We start from the raw sequence: 27,319 nt of genomic DNA on the forward strand, positions 1-27,319 counted from the left end.
CCAACTTTTACTAGTTGTAGAGATCACAGTTTTCTTTTCAGCCTAGGGCTTGCATCTGAGTGCCCAATAAATATTTATCGAGTTAAACTTGCCTTCACCATCTATCTTGTTAGCCAGGACTGTCTTGGTCACAGGTAAAAGTACCCCAACTCCAACTGGTTTAGGCAAGCAGGACTGGTTTGTGTTCCTGGGGACAAACACAAGTGTATTTTGACACATGTTTCTACCATGTTCTGAGGGACAGCAGGATAAGCCATGAATTAAGGGGCGCCCAAGTTATTGCACCTTGGATCATCTCTCACCCTGACTTTCAGGGCTCATGCTCATGAAAGGGACTTGGGGCTTGTGCCATCCTTGAATGCACCCCTGTGGCCAAGGCAGTGGACTACACTAATGGCCGGATCTGGGGGTGTGCTTCACCTTATAATAAGGGTTATCAGCCCCACTTGAACCAGAGGACAGACAGTGGAGCAGGAGTAGTTCCTTACAGGGAAGAAGGCATGACTGCTGGGTAGGCAAAACAATGAGACATTACAACAGCCCCCTTCCTTCCTTAAGGTGAGGAAGTCACCCCTAACAATTAGAACTGTCAAAGAACGGGATAATCTCTCCTGTGAGATATTGAGCTGATCAACCATTTATCGTAAATATTTTACAGAGAGTAGGAGGAATTGGACTCCTGAGGTTCTTCCTCTCACACCCTTTAAGATACAAAAGAATGTTAGAGTGAAGAGGAAAGTGAGGGAACAGAGAGCTGATGGACTCAAGTGCCTGTTCTCTTCTCTCCACGATGTTTTTTGCAGAGAGCAGATGTGGCCGTTGCCCCTTTAACTATCACCTTGGTCCGGGAAGAGGTGATCGATTTCTCCAAGCCGTTTATGAGTCTGGGGATCTCCATCATGATAAAAAAGCCACAGAAGTCCAAGCCGGGGGTCTTTTCCTTCCTGGACCCTTTGGCTTACGAGATCTGGATGTGCATCGTGTTCGCCTACATCGGAGTGAGCGTCGTCCTTTTCCTGGTCAGCCGTTTCAGCCCCTACGAATGGCACAGCGAAGAGTTTGAGGAAGGGCGGGACCAGACCACCAGCGACCAGTCCAATGAGTTTGGGATATTCAACAGCTTGTGGTTCTCCCTGGGAGCCTTCATGCAGCAAGGATGCGACATCTCTCCCAGGTCAGTCAGCTCTTCTCATCACCTTTACTCAATGCCACATACATACACGGGGAGTCAGCGATGGCAATTTTTTCCAGACTTTATCGTACTTAGTCCTCAACTACACTTTACTGTCAACTGTCCATTGCAGGCTATGGAGGCTCTGGACACGCCTTGACCAGCTCTGTCTGCTGTCTGGGTGATGTGTTCTGTCAAGATTAACAGGCAAAATTGTGACTCTAATGTTCTGTAGTTATAGTACTGAGAAGGGATGGGGGGGCCGATATTGTACCACTAACCTTTTTGAGCACCTACCACACATGCTAAGCAAGGTTTTGAGTCCTCCTCATGCCTTATTTCACTGAATCCTCCAGAAGCATTAGGTGGGGACACTTATGATATCTCCTTTTACAAAGGAAGAACCACGGAAATGTTGAATACCTTTCCAAGGTTACATAGTTAAGTGAGTCAAGATTCAGACCACAATCCCAAACTATTTCTGAGTGGCAGGAGCTCTGCATTATGACTGGGTTCTTGCTCTGGTTCTAGCACTTTCTGTGTGGCTCTGGACAAGTCACTTGACTCTTGTAGACCTTCGTGTCTTCATCTTTAAGAGAAAATGGTTCTTCTTTTCTCTGTTCTGAGTAAGATCTTGGAAACTGTCTAGTTCCAATGGTGACGTAAATTTGTTTCTTGTGGCTGGGGAATGAAGTTTCTTGGAAATGCTTCAGATATCATATTGAGAATACTGAGGTGGCCAAATCAGTGAGGTTTCACCCCTCACACTGGACATGAGTAGCTCCATTTTTGTCTGTTTTACATATTGGACTTGTGAATACAATTTCTTTTGAGAACGGTTTTTGGAAGGGAGAGAGGAAGGAAGGAAACGAAGAGGGCAGGGAGAGCAAAGAGAGAGGGAAGGAAAAGGTAAAGGAGAAGGGTAAAAAGAAATTTGACCACCACCCTGGAGAAGGCAAAGGCTACCCACTCCAGTATTCTGGCCTGGAGAATTCCATGGACTGTATGGTCTGTGGGGTCGCACAGAGTTGGACACCACTGAACAACTTTCACTTTCACTTCACTTTCATCTAAATCAGTTCCCATATTTAGGTGATCCCCCGTTCCGTCTCTCTGCGTAATGTTCTTTCAGCTATATTCTAGAATGTTCGGGTCACAAATCCCCTCCAATTTACCTGTTAAATAAGCACTGATTGTATTTCCTTTTACAGTGGCTTAGTGTCTATGAGCTCTTTAATCAGGCAGTCCCTTATTGATTACCAAGCTTCTAAAGCACGTGGGGAGACATGGCTTAGCACTTGGCTGCATGAACAGATTTGCACACACTCTCACTTTCTGGGGGCATAACTGCATAAATATGAAGGCCTCATAGACATGTGCCAGAGGCATTGGTCCCACCTGTCTGGCTGAAATTTGAGTGTCAGTGAGGACCAATATTGCTAAGTGGCAAAGAAATAAAATCTTCCTAAGGAGCTTCCCGCAGGACTCACTTCACCTGCTGTACAATTTAGATCATCTCATCACTCACCATTATAATCTTGTTTTTCTCTAAATAAGAAGACAGTCGGGGGAGGGGGGCGTTGTGTGGGAGAAGAGGTGTGAGACTGGCTGCCTGGCCAGTGCTGGCAGACACATGGTAAAGAGCAGAGAGAACCCAGCAGGGGAAGGGCTTGCTTAAAAATAACTCAGGCCAGTAGATAAACTGTGGGAAGCAATGATTCAGTGTCACGGGCCATCCAAACATGCAGGTGTCTGAGAAGACCCATGGGCTTGTTTTCTCTCCTGTGTTCCCTTCTTGGCTGGGCACCTTACCTCCTAAAGGCACCCCTGTGGTCTGACCTCAGGCTGTGTTTTCACACTCCCCACCATTCTTCCCGAAGTCTCAGGTTAGTGAGCCACAAACTGAATCTGCTACCAGGCATGCTTCTATGATTTGCAGTCTGCCAGTGATGCTCCAAAACTGAGTGACAGCTGCCCTCTGGAGCTGATCCATGACATCCCCGTGGACTGCAGCCCCCAGTGATCCGCTTCACTCCGCTGAGACTCAGCTGGCCCCTGAGAGACTATGTGAGTTTGTGAATTCTGACTAGAAGAGGGTTTTCAGACTCTGTTTCCAGGACTCCTGAGGGTTCTATGAGGCTATCTTAGGAACTGACCTTGAGGTGAAGACGAGACTAAACAGGAAAGTACCCAGCCTCCTTCCTCCTCACTTTTAATAAAACAGCTCCACTCTGTGATTCTGTATTTTCCCTGGTAAGATGGCAAACAACCTCTAGTATTGTTGTGAGGTTTAAAAGAGATTGATACAGGGACTTTTCTGGTGGTCTAGTGGTTAAGAATCTGCCTTGCAATGCAGGGGATGTGGGTTCCATCCCTGGTCAGGGAACTAAGAGCCCACATGCCATGGAATAACTAAGGTGCCCAACTACTGAGCTCGTGTGCCACAACTAGAGAGTCCATGTACCACAATAAAAGTTCCAGCACAGTGCAGCGAAGATCCCAGGTGCCACGACTATGACCCGACAACAAATAAAGACCGATACGTATAGAACTCATAACACGCTATTTAGACAACACATAGGAAACACAATAAACGAGAAGCTACTTCAGTTCTTTTATCAACTTTCTGTATTGTAAACTTTAGAAGGAAGGGTGCTATGGCTCACAATGAAAACCCAATGGACCTCTCTCTCCTGGGCAAACCCACAGACAAAGCGGCATAGTGATTCACTCCTGGATTCCTGAGACACCCCTCACAGGGACTGGGCAGAAGGATCTGTCATTTTGGTTTTGAGGGTCTGACAGGCAGAGAGATGAGTCAACCTGCCAGAACAAGGAGTTTTATCCACATGAGATGGACTCCTGCTAAACAAGCCTAGCTTGGCAACTCCAGCACTTAGGGGCCTGTAGAAACCCCTCTAAGAGTCAGAATATGCATCACAACATTTGATGGGAATATATGCTAAAGAGAAAAGGCACATACTTGTCAACAGGACCAGACAAAAACACAAGGATGCTACGACAGTGATGAAAGCCAGGGCCAAGCAGACAACTAGAAGCTTTTGTTATTGTTGTTTATATATTTGATATAGACATCATCAAAAGTCCATGGAGCTTTAAGAACCTCTGATATACATAACACTAGATACCCTGGGGTTACAGTAGGAGGTATTGTATTTTTAAGGGGTTTTTTATACTCAAACATCCTTTCAAATCAGTTTCCATTAATTTTTCTTGCTATTTATTAAGTGTATCATAAATTCTCTAAATTTAGAATTTGGGAGACTAAATTCCACCTAAATTGCATATATCTGCATACATACACAAGTAGCTTTGGGTTTTTTTCTTAATTTATTCAATATTTATATTAATGACCAACCTAGACAGCATATTCAAAAGCAGAGACATTACTTTGCCAACAAAGGTCCGTCTAGTCAAGGCTATGGTTTCTCCAGTGGTCATGTATAGATGTGAAAGCTGGACTGTGAAGAAAGCTGAGCACCAAAGAATTGATGCTTTTGAACTGTGGTGCTGGAGGACACTCCTGAGAGTCCCTAGGACTGCAAGGAGACCCAATCAGTCCATTCTAAAGGAGATCAGTCCTGGGTGTTCTTTGGAAGGAATGATGCTGAAGCTGAAACTCCAATACTTTGGCCACCTGATGCAAAGAGTTTACTTATTGGAAAAGATTCTGATGCTGGGAGGGATTGGGAGCAGGAGGAGAACGGGACAACAGAGGATGAGATGGCTGGATGGCATCACTGACTCAACGGACATGAGTTTGGGTGAACTCTGGGAGTTGGTGATGGACAGGGAGGCCTGGCGTGCTGCTATTCATGGGGTCGCAAAGAGTCGGACACAACTGAGTGACTGAACTGAACCGAACTGATACTAACAACAACAACAAAACAATGAAATGTGGCCAAATACAGTTAGTTGTCTGTAAGTACCTCAATCATCTGACCAGAGTAATGTGACCAGATGGAGAGTTATCTTTCTCAGATGAAAAGGGAACTGGAGGCAGATAGTAGCCATGGTTCGGTGAAATGAGGATCTGCCACTTTGCGGCTGCCCTGGCGTTTACTCCCTTGCACAAGGTGGCAGCTCCCAGACGCCGTGTCCAGGTTCAAGCGGCAAGACGGGGAGGAAGTTCTGCAGCCCGTTCTGCGTCTCTGGATCAGGAAAACAAAGGCTGAACAATATACTTCCCACCCCAAGCAGACGTCTCCTTCTATCCATCTCATTAGAAAGAACAGTGGCCCGTGATCACTTCTAGTAGCACTGAAGGTAGGAAAGGCAAGAATACGGTTTTTTTAGCCTCTAAAATGGAAAGGGTGAGAATGGGCCTTGATGAGTGAGCCAACAGCATGGGCCGCGGTGCCTGTGCTGTGCTGTACTTAGCCACTCAGTCATGTCCGACTCTTTGTGACCTCAGACCTCAGACTCTGTGACCTGGACTGTAGCCCGCCAGGCTCCTCTGTCCATGAAGATTCTCCAGGCAAGAGTACTGGAGTGGGTTGCCATGCCCTAGAGCTGAAGTTTTCCATACCAGCTCCACAGATAGACAAAATAATCTGTCATTAGCACCTTCCGTGATGTATACCAGGAAATACTACTGGTTCGCTTTCAAGATTCTTCCCTCCTCCCTTTAAAATATTCATATGAGAAATTGTCTTTGTGTAGCCTATTTTAACATTGAAAGTTAAAACTCAAGTTGAGCTGTTATCACAAGAAATAATTTTTTTTAATTTGGTTGATGGTAAGATAGAAATGCCATCATGAATTGCATTTGCAGGCCTATGTCTTGTGCCCAAAATGCCTATTTTTTAATAGATATTTTAGATTTCTTTTTTCATAAGTAAGGACATTTTGAGAAGGGATATATGAAAGAAAGGACAAAAATCACCCCAGGCAAAATTTATCTTCAGTTCCCACAACTTTCATTTCTGTAGCCTTTCCCCCTATTTGTGTCCAGTGTCATTTATTTATTCAGCAGATATTACTAATTGCCTGGAAGGTACAGCACAGCGTGCTGAGGATATAAAGATATGTTGATGGTGGCGTATGAGGGGATGGGAGTCTCTGCTCCAGGGAGCTGGCAAGTACAGTGAGGTAACACAGATGTTAAATAAACAACTGTGAATGTATAAACTGTGATGCACTATGAATAAAATGAAACTGCTGCAGCAACAGATAATAGGGGAAGTGGAATTAAAGGGGACTTACTTAGGGTGTTCTGAGAAAGCTTCTCCGCGGTGCAGAGAGGTAAGGAGGAGCTAGGGTGACACAGAGCTGTATTATTAGAGAAGCAGGCAGAAGCCAGATCTCACAGAGACTCAGGGCCATAGCATAGATTTAAAGTTTTACTCTAAATACATAGGAAGGCCCCAGGGAGTTTTAAGTAAGAGAAGGATTGATTTACATGCTATAATGCTACTCTGGGGAGCTATGAGGAAAATGAATTAAAGCAGAAAATAGTCAAGAGTGGAAGCAGAGGGACTGAACAGTAGGCTCTCATAGCTGTCTAGGGGCAATTACAGTGATGGAAATTATGATGGTCATGGAGATGGATTAGTGGTCTACTTTGAAACTAGAAATGACAGCACTGGCTGATTGGATATCTGAAGGGGAGGAGAGGAAGATTCAGTGGTGCCTCCAAGAGGAAGGGGGCATTTGGAAAACGTGGCACCACACTTCCAGAGACCTTTAGGTCTGGCTCTGATCAAGAGAAGGATCTAATTCATCTACCCCATGTTACAGGGGAGTAAACTGAGGCCCCAAAGGGGGAAGGGATTTTCTCTAAGGCCCCCAAGGCAGTGCCTCTGGCCTGTTGCTGCCCACTCTGCAGTGTCATCCCAGGCTCCACCACCTGCAGATGGACTAAGAGTGAGCCTTTCAACTCTGTTCCCATGGCCCTCCCCATTGGCTTCCAGTTCTCTGGGATCAGATGACCCTAGTAAGAAAAAGGAGAAGGGTGTGGAAGGTCCTAGGGGAAGAGAGGAAAAGGGGAAACGATGATTCCAGCTTTCAGAACTCTTACTCCTGATCTTAGAATGTGACAGAATGTATGATAATTATCTCCACTTAGGGAAGATAATTACTCTCAGCAAGAAGAATTCTAAAGCAGGGGAGTGGGAGCACTTTGGGGATCTCCGGGAACCCTGTACCACCACTCTGCTTCCCCCCAACCCCAGCTAATGAGCTTGCTGAGGGCCCTGAGACTGATTCACCATGGGAACAGAGCAGCCAATGAGCAGAGCCGAAACTGATAACCAATGGCAGCCTGACTGTCGCATTCACACACGAATCCCCAGCAACCAGGACTGGAGTGCACAGAGGGGTGATGAGTAATCTCCCCCTTCCGCCTCTTGTTCTCCCCTCTTCTCTCCCAGAGACAGTCATGCAAACCCCTTTCTCTGGCAAATACTGGTGTCACTGAAGTGTTGCAGGGGGAAAAGGGGGTAAATATTCAGGGAAGTTGATGGAAGCAGCCTGAATTTATAAAATATTTCATCTTCCCAGGCAGTGCTCGTGGTAAAGAATCTGCCTATCAATGTAGGAGATGTGGGTTCAATCCCTAGATCAGGAAGATCCCCTGGAGTAGGAAATGGCAACCCATTCCAGTTCTTTCGCCTGGAAAATTCCATGGACAGAGGAGCCTGGCGGGCTACAGTCCACGGGGTTGCAAAGGTCCAATACAACTGAGCCCACTGAGCACACACACAATCCTAATCCAGTCTTTAGAAAACATAAGCCTCATTCAGGACACAGGCTCGGTGCTGTAAGGAAGGGCGTGTGCACAGCGGTGATGCGAGAAGTGGGTTTCATGCTCTTAGGACTAGGTAGGAGGGTTTCTGCTGGGACTCCTGCAGCACAATCACCTGGGATGCCTGTCAAAATACAGATTTCCAGGCCCCATCCCAAGTCTGAGGAACTGGAAATTCTGCATCTAGAGAGAGAAGTACACATTTCACAAGCCCTCCCCTTCCCCGGGGCAGGTTGGCATTAAAACTGGGAAGCCATTGAGCTAGGATGTTGTTTGGTTAAGTCAGTTTGGAAGTGTAAGAAGTGAGGTCCATGGTTCAGCCAGAAGTCACGCTAGTCAACTGCCACAAACACTGAGCCCAGCATCTGCCTGCCCTGCGTGTGTTACCTGCCGAGAGAGTGAGATCCTGGGAGTGGCCACTGAAGGCAGAGGCCTTGCGGGGACCCTGCTTCCTCCGCAGGCCAGGCTCCTGGGAGGAGCTCCTATAGGATTCACCAGAGTACATCTCCCTGGGTAACAGGAACTGCAGCTGTGACAGGGTGATCTGTGCAAGGACAATGACCGCCCATCACTGGGGACTCCAGCTCCATGCCGCCTTCCTTTTCAGTTTTAACCCTGTACTACCCAGTGCCGAGACCCAGAGCCAGGCTCTGATACTGAGCAGTTTCACAGACCGTGGAGAAGCACAGGAGTAAACTTTCAGAGCCTGCACAAGCCACATACAAGTGTTCAGATGAAGGCAGGGACGGGGGGGTAAAAGCTTCGCTGGACATGCAAATGAAAAGCACTATTGTCTGCCCCTCAGCCACCAGTTCTGGCCATCAGCAATGGGGAAGTCACATCTCTAGACTGTCGTGAATGTCCAGGGTTTGAACAGTTTAATTGAAGGAGAAAGGTGTTTTGTTATTTTCTTCCAAAATCACAATAGGAAAACACTCAGAAAGTGTTTCCCAAGCTGAAAAGGATGTTTAGGACAATTTCTCTCCTGAAATGTTTCTTTAGCACCTGTTACATTCAGACATGGTTCAGGTTGCTACAAGAGACATCACCAAACAAAGCAAACAAAACCCCCATCCTCCTAGAGCTTACCTTCCAGTGAGAAGAGGCAGGCAGTTAAAAAAAAAAAAGATGTAATCAACACCCCCATCCCAATTCCACAGATGAAGATTCTGGCTTACAGGGAAGGGGAAGGGACTCAGAGATAATCAGCGTAAGCTTCCCTGGTGGCTCAGACAGTAAAGAGTGTGCGTGCAGTGCAGGAGACCCAGGTTAGATCCCTGGGTCTGGAAGATCCCCTGGAGGAGGAAATGGGAACTTACTCCAGTATTCTTGCCTGGAGAATCCCATGGATGGAGGAGCCTGGTGGGCTACAGTTCATGGGGTTGCCAAGAGTCGGACATGACAGACTGACTAACACTTTCAGTAACACAAAAACAGGGGTCAGCTGGGGGCTGTGTTGACCTGGGCATGCCTGCGTCAGCTAAAAGGGGACCGCTCCCACTCAGCCCTGGACAGTCACTTTCGGGAAAGCTCTGCAGCAGCCCTGGAAGAATGATGAGTATAAAACACCACTTTACTTTTAATGCATTTAGACATACTCAGAATATCATATTCATAGATTTTTTTAAAGGAATTCTCCTCTCTCTCAGCCCTTATTTTTGATTCCAAGGATAAAAACCTGATTGCTGTGTTCTTCTTTCTTTTCACGTACCTTGGAAAATCCAGGCTGTGAATGGGACTGCATTAAAACAAAGTCCTCACAGCTCTCTATGCAGGAAGACTTGCCTACCTCTTCCTGAGATCTACATTTTCCTGGAGAGAACCCCTGTTTCTTTTTAATTCCCCTCCGGAAATACAGCCCCTGAGATCCAGAGACCCAACTGTTCACCTGGAAAGAAGTCCTGAGTTCTAAAAAGAGAGCAATGAAAGCATCGTTAGTTGAATTGATGGAGAATGTATGCTCAGAGTCTTGTGGGGATCACCACAGTTTGAGTATGATTTAAGGACCACCATCCACCTGTGCCAAATGAATGCTTCTACCCAAGTTGTGTTCAAGCAAGACCATAGGTGAATGAAGCCCAAGGTTGCTAGCAGAAAATAGCACGTTCCACTAACTCAGAAACGAGAGACCTACGTGATGACAGTCACCGTGTGAATCTGGTGGCTTAAGAAAGAGGACCTTAAAGGGAGGAGACAGTAGCTGCTGGGGCAGAATGGAGCCCTTCCCAAGGGGGGAATCAGGAGCAGCTGTGTCACAGGAGGTGGGCCCACAGGGTTGGAGGAGGTGATAAAAGATCTTAGAAAAAAGCTCAATCTACTAGCCCACTGGGTGAGTCACTTCCCCTCTCTCTCTCTGTCTCTCTCTCTCTTTCCCTTCTTCAAAATGGAAGAAGGATGGTGCCTGGCATGTCTGCAGCCCCTCTCTAAGACTGGTGTCCCTTTGATTCCCAGGTCCAGACAAGGCTCTACCCAAGCCAGGTTGTGCATCAATCTGTTCTCTCAGCCCCAAGCTGCCTTTATAGTCTTGCCATTCCCTCTATCTGGAGCAGCTTCTCTCATCCTTCTTGCTCAATGACCCTCTCTTTTGCAAATACTGGCGTCCCATTGCTCCCCTCCTCAGCCCAATTCTCCCGGGAAGCTATGCATCGCAGGAACAGAGCCTGATCTCTGGAACTGGCCTCCTCCAGCTGAATCCTAGCTCTGCCACTTACTGGCCATGTCAGCATAGGAAAGTAATTTCTCTGTGCCTCGGTTCCTTCTTCTGGGAGGTGGAGATAGTAAGAACACTGACTTCAAGGGTATTCTCTATTAAATGACATCACGCGTGGAAAGCTCTTCCTTTGCACAGAGGTGATGAACACAGTAACTGCTACTGACATAGCTGTTGCTATTGCTATACTGTCATCTGAACCTCTCTGAGGGCATCGTCTATCTTCAGTCCTGAGCTACTGTTCCTTATCAAAACACAAACCCGAAAACCTATCCTTGCCACGCATCCAGAACCTGACACGGCGATTAGGCATTCTTAATACTCAACACGTGCTTGTAGCCTTCCAAGGACCATGTCACATTTTTCACGTAATGGAGAGAAAGCAACCCAAGAGAGAATTTCTGGTGGTCACTACCTGTGTAATGTGGGGAAAGTCAGTCCTGGGATCTCAATAGATATGAGAAAAAGCAGGAAGAACTGGAGAAAAGGAAGTGAAATAGACCAATCCAGAAAACAAAGTTCCCTGTCTACTACATATCAGGCTCTCTCTTAAATGGCATGTGATGTTACCTTTCATTATCATGACAACCTCTGTTCAGGGATATCAACCCCATTTTATAGATGAGAAAACTGAGGCAGACAACAATCAACTCCCTTATTCACGGTTTTCTAACAGAGCTGGGATTACAACCTATGTCTATTGGATTCAAAGACTCGTGATTTATTTTTGAGACACCATTGTCTTCCAAGATCAGAAATCTTTTGATGGTCCCTCAGGGCTTCCTATGGATTGTCAGATTTCATGGAAATAAAAAGTATCCTTTTTCATCTGTAGGGTTCTCTAGCTTTAAAAAAAAATAGACTTTTTTTGGTTTTGAGATTTTCCCATTAATATTCCTTACAGTATCTTTTTCCTTAAAAGTCATCTCCTGGGGAAGAAGAGGGGACCCCCTGGGAATGCACTCTGCCCCACCCAGAGTGTGTGCAGCCCAGCCAGTTGGTGAGGGAGATGGTGAAACAGACAAGAGCAAAGATAAAACTGGTGCCACTTTGGAGGAGCCAGTTTCTTGGTTTCAGCTGGGAGGTGACTGTGGGCATAGGGTGGATCCCACAGCCAGAGCCAAAAGCTGGAGAGGGCATCTTTTTCCCTGTAGTATTTTAGACTTGAATGGAGGAGGGACAAGGCAAAAAAGGATTACAAATGGCCTTAAAATTATGGTCCATCTGGAGTCGACGCATTATCCTCTAGAAACGGTTGTGCACATGTGGCCAGAGGTATGTATAAGGGTTTTCATTGCTCTAGTGGGTTCCAGTGTCCTTCTGCCGATGGTTGCTCAGCAGCTAGTTGCAATTTTGGTGCTCTCACAGAAGGTGAGCACACATCCTTCTAATCTGCCATCCTGAATCAATCTCCTCTCACTGTTGTTTTAAAAAGCTGGAGGTAGCCTGCTGCCTGTCAGCTGAAGACAATGATGGTTCATCATCCAGGGGCAGACAATGCAGCTATTAGAGTGGAGGGACAAGGATGCCTGTGCTACTCTGCAAGGATCCTCAGGACTGCATAGCAGGGGAATAACAGGTTCTGGTCCCACTGGTCCCAAACTGTAGGCTCTTTTCACTGCATCCTGCTGCCTCTTTGGAACACAGGGAACTAGGGGAATGTGTCTCTGAGGACTAAACTCTGTGGTATGTAAAGCTCATGCAAGATTTTCTTCTGAGAAATGAAATATTAGTGTGGGCTGTAGTACAAAGAGACCTCTGGGAAGCGCTGGACTGTGCCTTGAAAATGAGCTAAGATTTTCCACAAAAGCAGAGAGAAATGAAGACAGAAGTCTCTGGTGGGGGAATCATTGTGAGCAGAAGCACTGAAGCAGGCATGTGTTAAGCTGGGGGACCTGTCAATCACACTCATCCCTAGGGACTCATTAGCCAAGGGTTCAGAACTCACAAGATTTAATGACGCATTCAATACCATGACTTTGGGGGCCTGATAAGCTGTTGTATAGTCATTAGAGTGTCACCCAAGAAACAGAGAGTCTAAAGTGGGCAGTGTTGGGCCAGTTCTTCAGTTGCAGGAAGTAACTCCCTGCTCCCCAAGGAGCACCTTTACTGATTGGTGTTAAGTCTTGGTCCATGGACAAAACCATGTCAGCGAGGGTCTAATTTCTGAATCAGAGGATCTTGGCTCTCAAGAAGTCCCCGCCACTGCTGCTGCCAGGTAATTTATCTCCCGAGCAGCAGACAGAAGGGGCTGTCAGGCAGAAAGATGCCTTCCCTTCTGTGCAAGTCTGGCTGGGTACTCAGCTAGTATCCATCTCCCTTTTCATGCCCTGTTCTCTGTGGAGGTACCCATTCTGAGAACGGGGAGAGAGAATGAAGTGGGAGTTTATCTTGCTTTGTTTCTGGTTACAGTAGGTATGTATTCTTACAGATTCAAGTGAGGATTAATCAATCAAATGTTTTAGTTGAGGGCCATTAGGATATCAATTTTGCCTTAGGCACAGTGGTAGGCATTATGGTTGGTGTGAAAAAGGAAGAAACCAGAGTACAGACTTCAGACTTTGCAAAAATCAAGATACACAAGGAAAAAAGATAGATAGTAAAGCAAAATGTTCATCTGAATAATTTCCAAGTGCAGGATTTATAGTCAACAGATAGAAAAGAAAGATCATTGAGGCCCAAAATAGTCTAGGTTGGCTTTGAAGAAAAAGAGGGACTTGGACTGGTCCCAAGGAAAAAAGGTGGACTTCTAGAAGGAGGCTCAGCTAAGATACGGTTTGTGGCAGAAGCGCCCAAGCAAAGCAGAGAAGAGGACTGTGTTTCAAGACCAAGTATCCTGTTAATTACTCAGACCTGGGTTTTGATCTTTGGTGTTGTTGTTTAGTCGCTAAGTCACATCCAACTCCTTTGTGACCCCATGGACTGTAGCCCCTCAGGCTTCTCTGTCCATGGGATTTACCAGGCAAGAATACTAGAGTGGGTTGCCATTTCCTTCTCCAGGGGATCTTCTCAACCCAGCGATGGAACACACATCTCCTGCTTTGCACACAGACACTTTATACTGAGCCATGATCTTACTTCACCAGCTACTAGCTAGTAAGACTTGAGCCAGTAACTTAACTGCCAAGTCCGTTTCCTCTTTAAAAAGAGAGGCCATTAAAGAAAGAAGATGTGGTACACACATATAATGAAATATTACCCAACCATAAAAAGGAATGAAATTGTGCCACTAGCAGCAACATAAATGCAACAAGAGATTATCACACTAAGTGAAGTAAGTTAAACAGAGAAAGGAAAATAGCATATGATGTCACTTACATGCGGAATCTAAAATATCATACAAATGAATCTATCTATGAAACAGAACCCACAGAGAGCAGACTTGTGGTTGCCATGGGGAGCAGTTGGGATGGAGTGAGAAGCTGGGATTAGCAGATGTAAGCTTTGATATGGAGATGGATAAACAACAAGGTCCTACTGTATAGCACAGAGAACTATGTTCAATATCCTATGACAAACCATAATGGAAAAGAATATAACAAAAACAACATGTGTATATATGTCTATATATATACACACATATATGTATGTATAACTGAATCACTTTGCTGTACAGCAGTAATTAACACATTGTAAGTAAATTATACTTCAATTAAAATTTTTTTAATTTTAAAAAGAGGCCATTAATACAAATATCATAGGATCTTATAAGAATATATAAACAAAGAGACGCTAAAGCATGTACACCAGGAGTTCAAAATTTTTAAATTTTCTTTGGCTTCTTTTGTGTTACCACTTTCCTTTCTTTCAGCTTTGTCCCTGGCCTCCCACCAATCATCTATTCTCTGCTATGAGCCTTCAGAGCCTTGCTGACATGCAGTTTTTTATGTGCTCCTGGCCCAGCACTGGCTAGAGGGAAGTCTGTAGGCTGTTCCCACGAAAAGAGGGCAGGCTGCCAGGTGCAGTTATGACTCGAGGATGCTCACTCTATCCCAGGGCTACTCCATAGCTCCAGCCTCAGGCACTGCATCTAAGCTCCTGCCTGCTTTCCTGGCAAAACTCATCACCGGAGCAGTGACTCTTCCTGCCAGACCACACTGCCCACCAGTCCCCTCCTGACCTCCCAGGCACCTGGTTTTGTTTCTTAGCAGTCAGCATTATGATGGTTTCCTCTGTATCCCAGAATGGCAAACACTGGTTTTGCAGGACTTGCAAACATGCAAGGTTTTTTCAAGAGAGTAATTAAGAACCTCATGAGCTCTGGGGTGAGACACCTAGGCTTAATTCTGCTTCTTACCCTAATTTGCTGTGTGATCCTAGGCAACTAGGTTTGCAACTCAGGCCCTCTGTTACTATATAACAAGCCACCCTGAATTTCTGGCATAAAACAGCAGCCTTTTTATTCTGCTCATAGATTCCCTGGGTCAGGAAACTTGGATACGGGCACAGTGGGATGGCTTGTTCTTGCTTACAGATGCCTGGGACCGCAGACAGAGAAACTACAAGGCTGTGTGTGGGTTGCTTGGCAGCGGGGGTGGAATTACCTGCAGGCTCACTTACTCACATGGCTGGCGGTGGGGGCTGCTGTCCTCACCACCTACCTACACATGCCCTCTCCACGCTCTGCTGGGGTTCCTCACGGCACGATGGCCAGGTCCCAAGGACAAGCAACCAAGAGGAGGCAGGCAAAAGTGGTAGCACGTCTCATGACCTACCCTGAGAAGTCACAGGGGGTGACTGCTGCCAGAGTCACCAGCCCAGACATATCAGAAAGGAAGGAACAAATATTCCACCTTTCAGTAGGACAAGGGTCAAAAATCACATTGTAAGAAGAACACATGGAATGGGAGAGGTTGTGGTGGTGCTATCTGGAAAGAGCAATCAGCTACACCTTATATATAAAGTAAAGATAATACTTTCAGAATCATTATGAAGATTAACGAAAAAAAGGAATTTAAAACACTTAGTATGGTGCCTGAGATGTGGTAAGTGCTCAGTAAAAGACACAGTCATTCACATTCATATTCTCCCTCCCTCCCTCCCTCCTTCCCTCTCCCCCCATCTCTCACTCTCACCTCCCCACAAGTGGAGGTACATACACACATATATGACACTTCTGGAGAGTGCTTATGAACGTGTCATCTGTGCTTATTAATTGTTTGTGTCTATAAGAGATGCTAGCAATGATTTAAGTTAATGAATCTATAGATTAGATCCCTAATGAATCTACAGAGAAGAGCCTCAAAAGTCAGGTCGTTTCTTATCTAATTACCTTATTTTTATACTTTGGAAAACCAATGTTAATAATCCATGCTTGGATGAAGCATTCTTGTTGAAAAGAACTCAAGTGACCCTTAGCAAACAATAAGCAATTTTTAAAAGACTGAGATTAGATTTCAACACCTTTCGGGATCTATAAGGATTTGAATTTCATCATCGCCTCTAGAGTTAAATGAAAAGGCACAGAAGATGCACCAAAGCTTGATGTGTTCTCATTTTGCAGATCTGAACACTGAATTGAGACAGGTCACTTATTGTCTTTGACTATTTTAAGACTACACAGATTGTTCCTCCTCCCTAAAGCCAAGGGGCCCCACATGTAGGCAGTATTTGCTCTGTGAATCAGCAAGAAGAACAATCAGAATTCACAAAACTGAGTTACTGTACTTCTGCATCTCTGCACTAAGAAGTAAGGAGGGCCAAGGGAAAAGAACAGAAGGAGCATGGCTTGTTTCTTCTCACCAAGACTGTGCAGGGATCTTGGCTGGACAAGGATGGAACTTAGAAGACATAACGATGCCAAGTGCTTTGGGCAAATGACTTGCCTTCTTAGACCTCAGATTTCATAGACTCAATGATCTGACAGTCTATTGGGTTAGCCAAAAAGCTCATTCAGGTTTTTTGTATGATATTAGGAAAACTCAAATTAACTTTTTGGCCAACCAAATACAATGGAACATGCTTACTGAGCCTCTGTGATCCATTCTTTCCTTCTTATGGTGGAGAATGCACAGAAATAAGAAATGCCAGATCTTGGTTTACAGGATGTTCACAGTCTAACTGGGGAGATGAGACTAACACACAAGCAGCAATGTGTTACTTACAGTGTGAACTTACAAAGCTCAGGTATATCTTGAGCACTAAGTGCCATCCACAGGTGACCCAAAGGGACAGATGCATGCTGGCAGAAGGTCAGTCTTCATCCATCCATCTGGCTGGAGAGGAAGAAAGGGCATGCATGTTATGAAACCATAAGTGCATCTATCAGGCTTCCCCACAAGGCCAGTGTTCCTACATTTCACCATATCTTCCACATCAAAACTCAAAGATAGAAAAGGAATTTTCCTGCTTATATAGAGAAGATTCATAGTTTATTTTTTTAACTTCAACTCCCTTTTAAGTCAATGAACTCTCCCCTCTTAAGTTTAATATACCATGCTGAGCAAAGGAAGATGTTAATTAAAATCTGGCTTTCCCCATATCCTCCCTGTTTGACACGTAACTGATTTAATTTTTAAATTTCATTGAATTATAACACACATATCAGTGCATCAATCACAAATATACTGCTCAGTTAATTTTCATCAAGTGAAAACATCTGTGTAATCAGAATTCAAGAAATTAAACACTGCCAGGGAGATTGGGATTGACATATGTACACCACCATGAATAAAACAGATATAAAATAGATAACTAACGAGAACACTTTTGAATTTCTGTTGCATATATACCCAGGAAAGGACTTCTTAGGCCACATTATTTATAATTTCCTATCATAGATTCTGCCAAACTATTTTCTGAAAACAAATCTATACTCCCATCAATAATGTATATGAGTTCCAGTTGCTCCACCTCTCCCTTTTTTATTTCAGCCAGTGAGTGTATCATAATATACCCATTTTTACTCAGTTATACACGGACACTACCATTTTAATTTGCATCTACCTGATGCAAATTAGGTACCTTTTCCACGTTTATCAGCCACTTGTAGAGCCTCTTTTAAGAATTACCTTTGTAAATTTCTTTCCCATTTTTCTGTTGTCTTTTTCTTACTGTCCAGCAAGCATTATTTATATAACTTTGATACAGGTCATTTTTCAGACGTCTATCATATCAGTATCTTCTATTCTGTGGCTTGACTTTTCACTATCTTGACAGCGTTGTATCAGGAAAAGAAACACGTAATTTTAATGTCGTCCACTTAGCAAGATTTTTCCTTTACAGCCAGCATCCCACGCATCTTGTATAAGAAGTCTTTGCCTACCTCAAAGTCCTGAAGATGTTCTTCTATGATTTCTTCTGAAATGTTACCTTTCACATTTAGATCTATGTGTACTATAGCTTTCTGCAAGGTCATTTTTTTCCGTTGCACGTGTAAATCCTATTGAACAAGCATAATTTGTTGAGAAGTCCCTCCTATTCCCCCACTGCATGCCTCTTTCTCAAATCACCAAATGCACATAGGTATGTTTCTGGACTCTTGATTCTCTTCTATTGATATACTAGTCTATTCTTGCCCCTACTTTACCCTATCTTAATTACTAGAGCTTTATAATGTGTTGATACCTAGTAAGATGCAGATGTCTGGGGAAGCTTGCTCAGGGTGCTAAAATAGAGGTTGGATGATTCCGCTGGGGACTAGAATATGGTGAAGAAGAGAATCTGTTATGAGACCGTATCTGTGGTCTTTTTCTAACTGTAAGATGGAATATTCTGTTGAAGCACCAGTGATTGGGGGTTTTCTCAAAGCACTAGAACAAATCAATAGGTGAGACTCTGTCCGTGCTTAAAAACCTTTGTGATGGTTAAAGCTCAGGACAATCATGAGTGGATAAGGGATCCAAACAAGGAGCATGTAAAACTCTCCCAGAGAGAAGGATGAATCCTCTTTCATGTCAATTAATGTAAAAGAAGTAGGTACATGAAGCAGAAGCTAGTGAGGGACAGATAGGAATTTGTTGAGCACTCAAAACATGGTTGCTTTTACTAACCCTTAGTCACAACTCAATATGAGGAGAAAACAGGGCTGCACACACCATAAAAGAGATGAAAACATTAAAAATGTGGATTTTTTTCAGGTATTAAGTTTTGTGTCAGTTGAATCTAAGGGTATTACTAAGTAATGGATGTGCTGTGCAGTTAAATGAGGAGTATTGACCTAGCTATGAATCACCCATCTCTCCCTACATAATAACAATACAAATAACTCACAGAAAGAGCAAACTCATCCATAGCCTTGAGCCTCAGACCAAAAACTGTCCTGTGCAAAATTTGATTCCATTGCATCTTGTGAATTTTCCACCCTGTTTATGTCAACCATGGTGAAATGCTGTGGCTTTGAAAAGGATAAACAACATTCGTTTTCTGCTGTGGCCAAACAAAACCTCCACAGTTTATAAATCAAAACTGTACTGGCAAAAATCGAACAACTCCATCATTTGCTGAAACCTCGAAAATCCTAAATTGGTCTTAGTGCTTCTGTAAGCAATTCAATCAATCAGTGTTAGCAAAAGCGTGCGTTAGTCACCCACAGTGGACTCGGGACAGGGCTAGGTGAGTAGGAGATTCTCAAGGAGAAAAACATGTGGTCTCTACGTAAGTACATACACAGACACACACCATTACTTAAACAGGTTTATTACATAATTGACCACTCAACAACATGGCATTAGATCTCTCATCCCTGTCCCTCCAGCACCACAGCCATCCATATGCTATCGTTACAGTTGTCTTTTCAATTTCTGTCTCTTAGAGCATGGCTTCCTGAAATTCTTTTGTGCATAATAGTTATCTAGGGGACTTCCCTGGTGGTCCAGTGGGTAAGATTTCGCTTTTCAATGCAAGGAGAGCAGGTTTGGTCCCTGGTCAGGCCACTAGGATACCACATACCCCATGGCCAAGGAACCAAAACACAAAACAGAAGCAATGTTGTCACAAATTCAACGAAGACTGTAAGAATGGTCCACATTCAAAAAAAAAAAAATTAACTAGAGATCTTGCTAAAATGAGTTTTAAATTCAGTAGGTCTGGGGTTTGCAAACTTGCTCAGTTGCTTCAGTTGTGTCTGACTCTTTGTGACCCCATGGACTGTAGCCCTCTAGGTTCCTCTGTCCATGGGATTCTGCAGACAAGAATACTGAAGTGGGTTGCCATGTCCTCCACCAGGGGATCTTCCTGACACAGGGATCAAACCTGTGTCTCCTGCAATGCCTGCATTGGCAGGTGGGTTCTTTACCACTAGCATCACCTGGGGTAGGGCCTAAGATTTTGCATTTCTAACAAACTGCCAGAGGAAGCCAGTGCTGCTGGTCCAAGGACTACATGCTGAGTAACAGAGCTCTAGGCCAATTCTGAGCTCCCTGAGGTTCAGGGCCTCTTTGTCTTGATGACCACTGTAACTCTGGCACCTACCATGCAGCCTTAATGGATAATGTTTAGAGAGAGAGGAAGTAAATGAATAAACATTTAAATAAATAGTACCTATGACTTGCATTTGTCGATACATTTTTATAAGTATACACATGAGAACATTTAACAGTACGGGCATAAATACAAAGCTAGAAATCATCACAGTCTGATGAAGAAAGCCTGATGCAAATGAAACAGAAAAGTAATATTAAATTATAAACTATTTTGAGAACCAGGCAGATGAATGAATATTAGGTAGGAAATAAAAGATGAATCTGAAAGTTTATAACCAGAAGAATTATGGACCAAAATCTTTCCTTTGAAATCCTTAATCTGACTGCAATGGACAACCCGGTAGAAAAGTAGCTGGCAGTATATTGTTGCATTAATTCAAAGAGAAGACCAGAAGTTTCCAGACTAGCTTCTAGGCAATTATGAGGGAGGAGGAACTGATGAATACCACCCTTATTTCAAGTGTATACTCCGTTCTCTTCCTTTATGTCTGATAGCAATTGCTCTGACTCAGCCAAGTCAGCACAGTACTGTGTTCATGTGGAGGTTCAGAACTCGGGGAACTCACACACAGGGCTTTGTCAGTGATGAGGTCAGATGTGCCCAGAGACAACCCTCCAGTAATAAGTTCTCCTTGCTTCTGGGTTTTCTCCCTAGAGTTTGCTCTGCACACTCAGATACAGCCCTTTAACCACCTTGATCAGACTCTGTTAATCTTCCCCACCTCTGTAGGATAAAGCCTAAGCCTATTAATGTGGCCTTCAAAGCCCTTTAAAATCTGGCCCCTCCCTTCCTCTCTTTGTCTGTATCCCTGTTTGTTTCTGTGTGTGTGTGTGTGTGTGTGTGTGTGTGTGTGTGTGTGTGCCTGGGTCTTCCTCCTCACGCCTCTTCCTTTCTTCCTCTTTTCCTCTCTTTCTCTCCCCCATCTCCTCTCTCTCTAATCTCTTTCTCTCTCCTATATTCTGTCTTCTCCTATGCTGTTTCATTTGACATTCCTGGCCCCTCTCTGAGTTTTCACCGTGCTGTCCCTTTGCCTGGAGAATGCACCCCACCCCTTCTCTGTCTCGTGAACTCATTCTCCACAGCTCACCTCAAATATCAGGAAATTCTCTCCTGATCTCCTCCACCCCACCTGCTATGACAGTCTGTGGTTCTTATCTCAGAACTCTCGGGTATTTTTCACGCATTTCTGTTACTTCTTAGGACATTATCTTCTACGATTCCTCTTGTTCCCTCAGCTAGAATGTACGCTCCCTAAGAGCAGACCCCAGGGTTCACCCATCTCTATTGCCAGTACAGGGGCTTGGTGCACGGCAGCCACTCTGTAATGTTTTATGTCTGCATACGGCAGTCATGGAAGTCCAACAGTGTCTCTAAGGCCCCCAGTAAGAAAAACAGAAACACATGCCTGACTGTGGCATGCCACACAGAGAATGAATGACCTAAAGCAGAAGCCAAAGGAATCCACACCATAGAACTCAAGGTCAGTAGATGCTGTAGACATAATTACAGAGACCAGGACCATGAAGAGCTCCCAGGGAGTGGGCTTGACTTGGCCCTGTAAGCTGAATTCACCATGATCACTGTTACTTTGGGCAGACCAATGAAACAAGCTTCCCAGGTGGCACAGTGGTAACAAATAGGCCTGCCAATGCAGGAGATGAGGGTTTGATCCCTGGGGTCAGGAAGATCCCCTGGAGTAGGAAATGGCAACCCACTCCAGTATTCTAGCCTGAAAAAACTCCATGGACAGAGGATCCTGACAGGCTACATTCCATAGGGTCACAAAGAGTCATACATGATTGAGCACGCACGCATGTACAGACCAATGAAACTTACTGGCTCAGTATTTGCAAGTCACTGACATACCATGTGAATTATTGTAGAGACTGTATACTGTATCATGTTACCTAGGTTAGCTACTGCCACTTCATTATAGGAAAAAGAGCAAACAGCAGTTTATTCATATGACACCAAATTATTCATTTTCTGTAAATGTCAATTAAAATTAAGTGATAATTCACACAGGCTTTACTCTGAGATAGTGGCATTCCTAGAAAGCTATATGAACAATTAAGTTTGGATAATTAAATTCTGGTCTAACTGCATCATGGGAGTTTGGCATTTAAGTCAATCTAATCTTGGATAAAGGCCTTCAGCATCTCTGTTGTGCCAATCTCACTTTTCAAGGATTTCAGTGTTCTCCACTCAGACTATATTAAGGGATCCATCAGAATCTGAGAAGGTGAATGCTTTAAAGATTTTCCCTTTGCCAGGTCACCTCCCTCAGGAAATCCTGTAAGTGAAGGAGATCTGAGATACTTTGAAAGGCTCAAGGAAAGTTATTTCTCCTTGGAAAATGAAATACTTAAAAGATGTGGTAATCCCATGACTGCCTCAGTTTCCCTCACATTACAACAGCACTTGGTTATTAGACTTCCTTGGTTCACCCTCCCCAGGAGGCTACTGAAGTTAAATCAGATACATTTCCCTGTAATCCTGTTGTTATTATCTTAATAACTGAATGAGAGAAGACAAACAGTGGTCATTTAAGTCAAGTCTTTTCTCCAATCAGTAAGATCTTTCTTATCTTTTATATATTTTATATAATTTTGGTCCCAGATTTTCTTCCTAGTCATACTGTGATTTTGAAAAATAAATATGCAAAGGTTCTCTAGTAATGACTATCAATAATCCTCCATGATGTACATAACACAGTGCCAGATAGCTGCAGGGGAGAACAACAGTTATTCAACATTCCATGGACTGCAGCCTGCATCCTCTGTCCATGGAATTCTCCAGGCAAGAGTACTAGAGTGGACTGCCGTTTCCTTTTCCAGGGGATCACCCCGACCTGGGAATCAAACCCAGGTCTCCCACATTGCAGGCAGATTCTTTACCAGTTGAACCAGAAGGGAAGCCCATTCAATATTCAACAAATGTTTATTGAAAGCTGACTAGGTACCTACAGAAGAATTGAGAGCTGGTCTTCATTTATAAAAAAGATTGGGAGAAAAGGGAGAACTTGTAGTTAGTGATTATTTATCATGAGATATACATTGTTTAGAATTTACATGTTATCTTATTTAATGAGCTTTCAGCTTAGCTAAGGATGAATGAGGAAGCAAGGTATGATAGTGACAACAGTAATAATGATAACATTTGTCTAACACTTATTGCATGTGACATTCCGATAAGTGCTGTGCCTGGCGTGCACTATCTATTTAAATCCTTAATCACATTGTTAATCTGTAAGAACTCTGTACCTATGAGGAAGGTATCATTACCCTTACATTAGAAACAACCAACCAAGACACAAAGAGGTGAGGGAACTTTCTCTAGGTCACACAGTTAATGAACTAGGGACCCTAAACTTGAATCAGGTCTGACTTGCTTCAAAGTGTGTATTAACTGTCCATGATATTGTCTCCCTTTTAAGTCACTTAGAAATACCAAGATCTGCCACAGTCTTACCTGCTCTCCATAGAGAGGCATCTTTCGTCCCATTTAAGCTGAACTGTTTACAATTTCTGATCTTATCTGTGCCATTTTGGGCTCCATATTGGTGGTTAGGTTTTGAGTTCTTATTCTTTGTGGTGGAGGAAGGGCCTGAGCTTGGCACATAAGAATGAATAAGATGTCAGTAGTAGGGAAAGAAAAGTTGGCCCAAGTGAGGAGCATGCCACACTCACAGTTCAAGAAGGAATAAATACGATGCTTGTAGCTTAAAAGTGAAGCCACTGGAGATACTTTCCGGGATCGTAGAGGGCATGGAGAAGATAAAGGGTTCAATCTGCCCTGGGTCCTGCCTGTCTCTATAGCCTCAACTCAGGGCACTTCTCTCTCCACCCCACTCTGCACTCTGCCACACCAGACTCCCTTGGTTCCTGAAATGCACAGTGTATTGTCTTGTTAGCAGAGGACTTCTGCTTTGCAATTCTATCTGCATGTTTCTCTTCCCTGCCCCACTTTCTCTGCTGTTCACAGTACCAATTAAGTAACTTACTTCGTTGTTATACACTAAATGACCATCACCCATGCTGGAATGTAAGCTCCATAATTCCTGTGTATGTAACTTCCTATCCACCAGCAGATGTCTGGCATCCAGCCCAGTGCCTGGCTGAAAGCACACACTCAGAGAGTATTTGTTGAATGAGGGGTTTCTCTCACCAAGGATTTCTCTAAGAGCGGAGATTGTTCTTGGTATTTAACCACAGTAATTGTGTAACTGCAGAATTTTAAAAAAGAAAATTGTTAAGACATTATAATTTATTTCTTCATAGTTGTATCTGCTTCCAAGGTCTTGACCAGGGTGGATATAACTTTCCCATCTATTGCACAGGAAAAGCATAGTCTGTTACCCGTATTGTTACTTGAATGCACTGTTCCAGATCCTATGCTATGCACAGAGAAGAGATATAGCGCGAAGCAAGGCATGGTCCTGCCCTCAAGGAGTTCACAGTCTAGTAACCAGGCAACAGCAATGCAGCATGCTATGCACTATGGCAGAGGAAGAGCAGGATGCTACGGGAGTAAAGAGCAGCAACACAGGTCAAGGGACAGGCCATGGAAGGCTTCCTCAAGGAAGCGACATTTAAACCAGGACTGGAAGAAAGAGTAGATGTTCCCCAAGAGTCAGGTAAAGTGTTTCAGGTAGGAAGAACAGCACATGCCTTATAAGCTACAGTCAGGAACTTGAGTCTTTAAAACTTTTTGTGATAAGAACACTTAACACAAGGTCTATGTGTGTGTGTGTACTCGGTTATGTCCAACTCTTTGTGACCCCATGGGCTAGTAACCCTCCAGGCTCCTCTGCTGCTGCTGCTGCTGCTGCTGCTGCTGCTGCTGCTGCTGCTGCATCGCTTCAGTCGTGTCCACCTCTGTGCGACCCCATAGACGGCAGCCCACCAGGCTCCTCCGTCCCTGGGATTCTCCAGGCAAGAACACTGGAGTAGGTAGCCATTCCCTTCCCCAGTGGATCTTCCCGACCCAGAGATTAAACTCACATCTCTTGAGTCTCCTGCATTGGCAAGAGGATTCTTTACCACTGTGCCACCTGGCAAGCCCATTCTATTTTATCCATAGTATCAATAGTGTACAAGTGTCAATTCCAATCTCCCAATTCATCTCACCACCCCTTCCCCCTTGGTGTCCATATGTTTGATTTCTACATCTATGTCTCTGTTTCTGCTTTGCAAATAATATCATTGATACTATTTTTCTAGATTCCATATATATGCATTAATATATGGTATTTGTCTTTCTCTTTCTGACTTACTTCACTCTGTATAGCACAAGGAACTCTACTCAATGCTCTGTAGTGACCTAAATGGGAAGGGAATTTTTTAAAAATGGGATATTTATATACATATAGTTGGTTCATTTTGCTGTACAGTAGAAAGTAACACAACACTGTAAAGTAACTATACTCCAATCAAAATTAATTTTAAAAAACTTATATAGACTGAAGTTGGACAGAGAACCTGGGCAGAGGCAAGAGCCTTTTGCATATTGTCAGGATGTAACTAAACCCATATGACAGTGATTTATGATTTCTGTGTATCAGGGACACTGGCTCAGCCTCTACCCTTTTGTATGACCCTCAGGTTTGGGGGTGGCTGAACCTGGAACTTATTTTAATGACATTTCCCTGGATTCAAACAAGCTTCTTTTTTCTCTGGTGCTTTATGACAGTCTCATCCTGATTACCTTTAATGGGGTAAACTACAATTCCCTGGGTTTCCTAAGTAGTGCTAGTGGTAAAGAACCTGCCTGCCAATGCAGGGGATTTAAGAGACACAGGTTCTATCCCTGGTTGAGAATACAACATGGAAACCCACTCCAGTACTCTTGCCTGGAGAATCCCATGGACAGAATGCTATAGGACAGAATCCCATGAACCTGGCGGGCTATAGTCCATGGGGTCATAAAGACTGAAGCAACTTAGCACGCAGCAGTTCCCTAGAGTAAGATCTGAGCACACCTTCTGTGTTCTCTTCATTTTCCAGTCTCTTCACATCTCTGAATATAGGATTTCCCTGAGAAAACAAGAGGGACCCTCTAATCCTACATCACTCAAATTATCTCTTCTACCCTCACCTTTCCTCAGTTATTTGCATAAAATATTCAGCTAAGCTAGAACAAGGTACACACATAGCCCCTTGATGAGGCTTTGAACTAAGATAGATAATCTTCAGTTCAGTTCAGTCACTCAGTCTTGTCTGACCCTTTGCGACCCCATGAATAGCAGCATGCCAGGCCTCCCTGTCCATCATCAACTCCCGGAGTTCACTCAGACTCACATCCATCGAGTCAGTGATGCCATCCAGCCATCTCATCCTCTGTTGTCCCCTTTGCCTCCTGCCCCCAATCCCTCCTAGCATCAGAGTCTTTTCCAATGAGTCAACTCTTCGCATGAGATGGCTATATTACTGGAGTTTCAGCTTCAGCACCATTTCTTACAAAGAAATCCCAGGGCTGATCACTTTCAGAATGGACTGGTTGGATCTCCTTGCAGTCCAAGGGACTCTCAAGAGTCTTCTCCAACACCACAGTTCAAAAGCATCAATTCTTCAGCATTCAGCTTTCTTCACAGTCCAGCTCTCACATCCATACATGACCACAGGAAAAACCACAGCCTTGACTAGACGGGCCTTAGTCGGCAAAGTAAATGTCTCTGCTTTTGAATATGCTATCTAGGTTGGTCATAACTTTTCCTCCAAGGAGTAAGCATCTTTTAATTTCATGGCTGCAGTCACCATCTGCAGTGATTTTGGAGCCCCAAAAAATAAAGTCTGACACTGTTTCCACTGTTTCCCCATCTATTTCGCATGAAGTGATGGGACTGGATGCCATGATCTTCATTTTCTGAATGTTGAGCTTTAAGCCAACTTTTTCACTCTCCACTTTCACTCTCATTAAGAGGGTTTTAGTTCCTCTTCACTCTCCTCTTTCACTTTATGGTGTTACCTGCATATCTGAGGCTATTGATATTTCTCCCGGCAATCTTGATTCCAGCTTGTGCTTCTTCCAGCCCAGCGTTTCTCATGATGTACTCCGCATAGAAGTTAAATAAGCAGGGTGACAATATACAGCCTTGACATACTCCTTTTCCTATTTGGAACCAGTCTGTTCTTCCATGTCCAGTTCTAACTGCTGCTTCCTGACCTGCATATAGGTTTCTCAAGAGGCAGGTCAGGTGGTCTGGTATTCCCGTCTCTTTCAGAATTTTCCACAGTTTATTGTGATCCAC

General features: G+C 44.1%; 1 protein-coding gene across 7 annotated transcripts in view; it reads left to right on the plus strand.

Moving 5' to 3' along the window:
• Positions 1-27,319, plus strand: part of GRIA1 (glutamate ionotropic receptor AMPA type subunit 1) — a 355,517-nt gene that overhangs the window by 258,504 nt on the left and 69,694 nt on the right. For all 7 annotated transcript variants that reach the window (XM_069589980.1, XM_069589979.1, XM_069589983.1 and 4 more), the window contains one exon: positions 804-1,174. In XM_069589980.1, coding sequence (XP_069446081.1) covers positions 804-1,174 — 371 coding nt within the window. The remainder of the gene's footprint in view (positions 1-803; positions 1,175-27,319) is intronic.

The sequence above is a fragment of the Ovis canadensis genome, chromosome 5 (assembly GCF_042477335.2).
Source record: "Ovis canadensis isolate MfBH-ARS-UI-01 breed Bighorn chromosome 5, ARS-UI_OviCan_v2, whole genome shotgun sequence".
In the NCBI taxonomy this organism is placed as follows: Eukaryota; Metazoa; Chordata; class Mammalia; order Artiodactyla; family Bovidae; genus Ovis; species Ovis canadensis.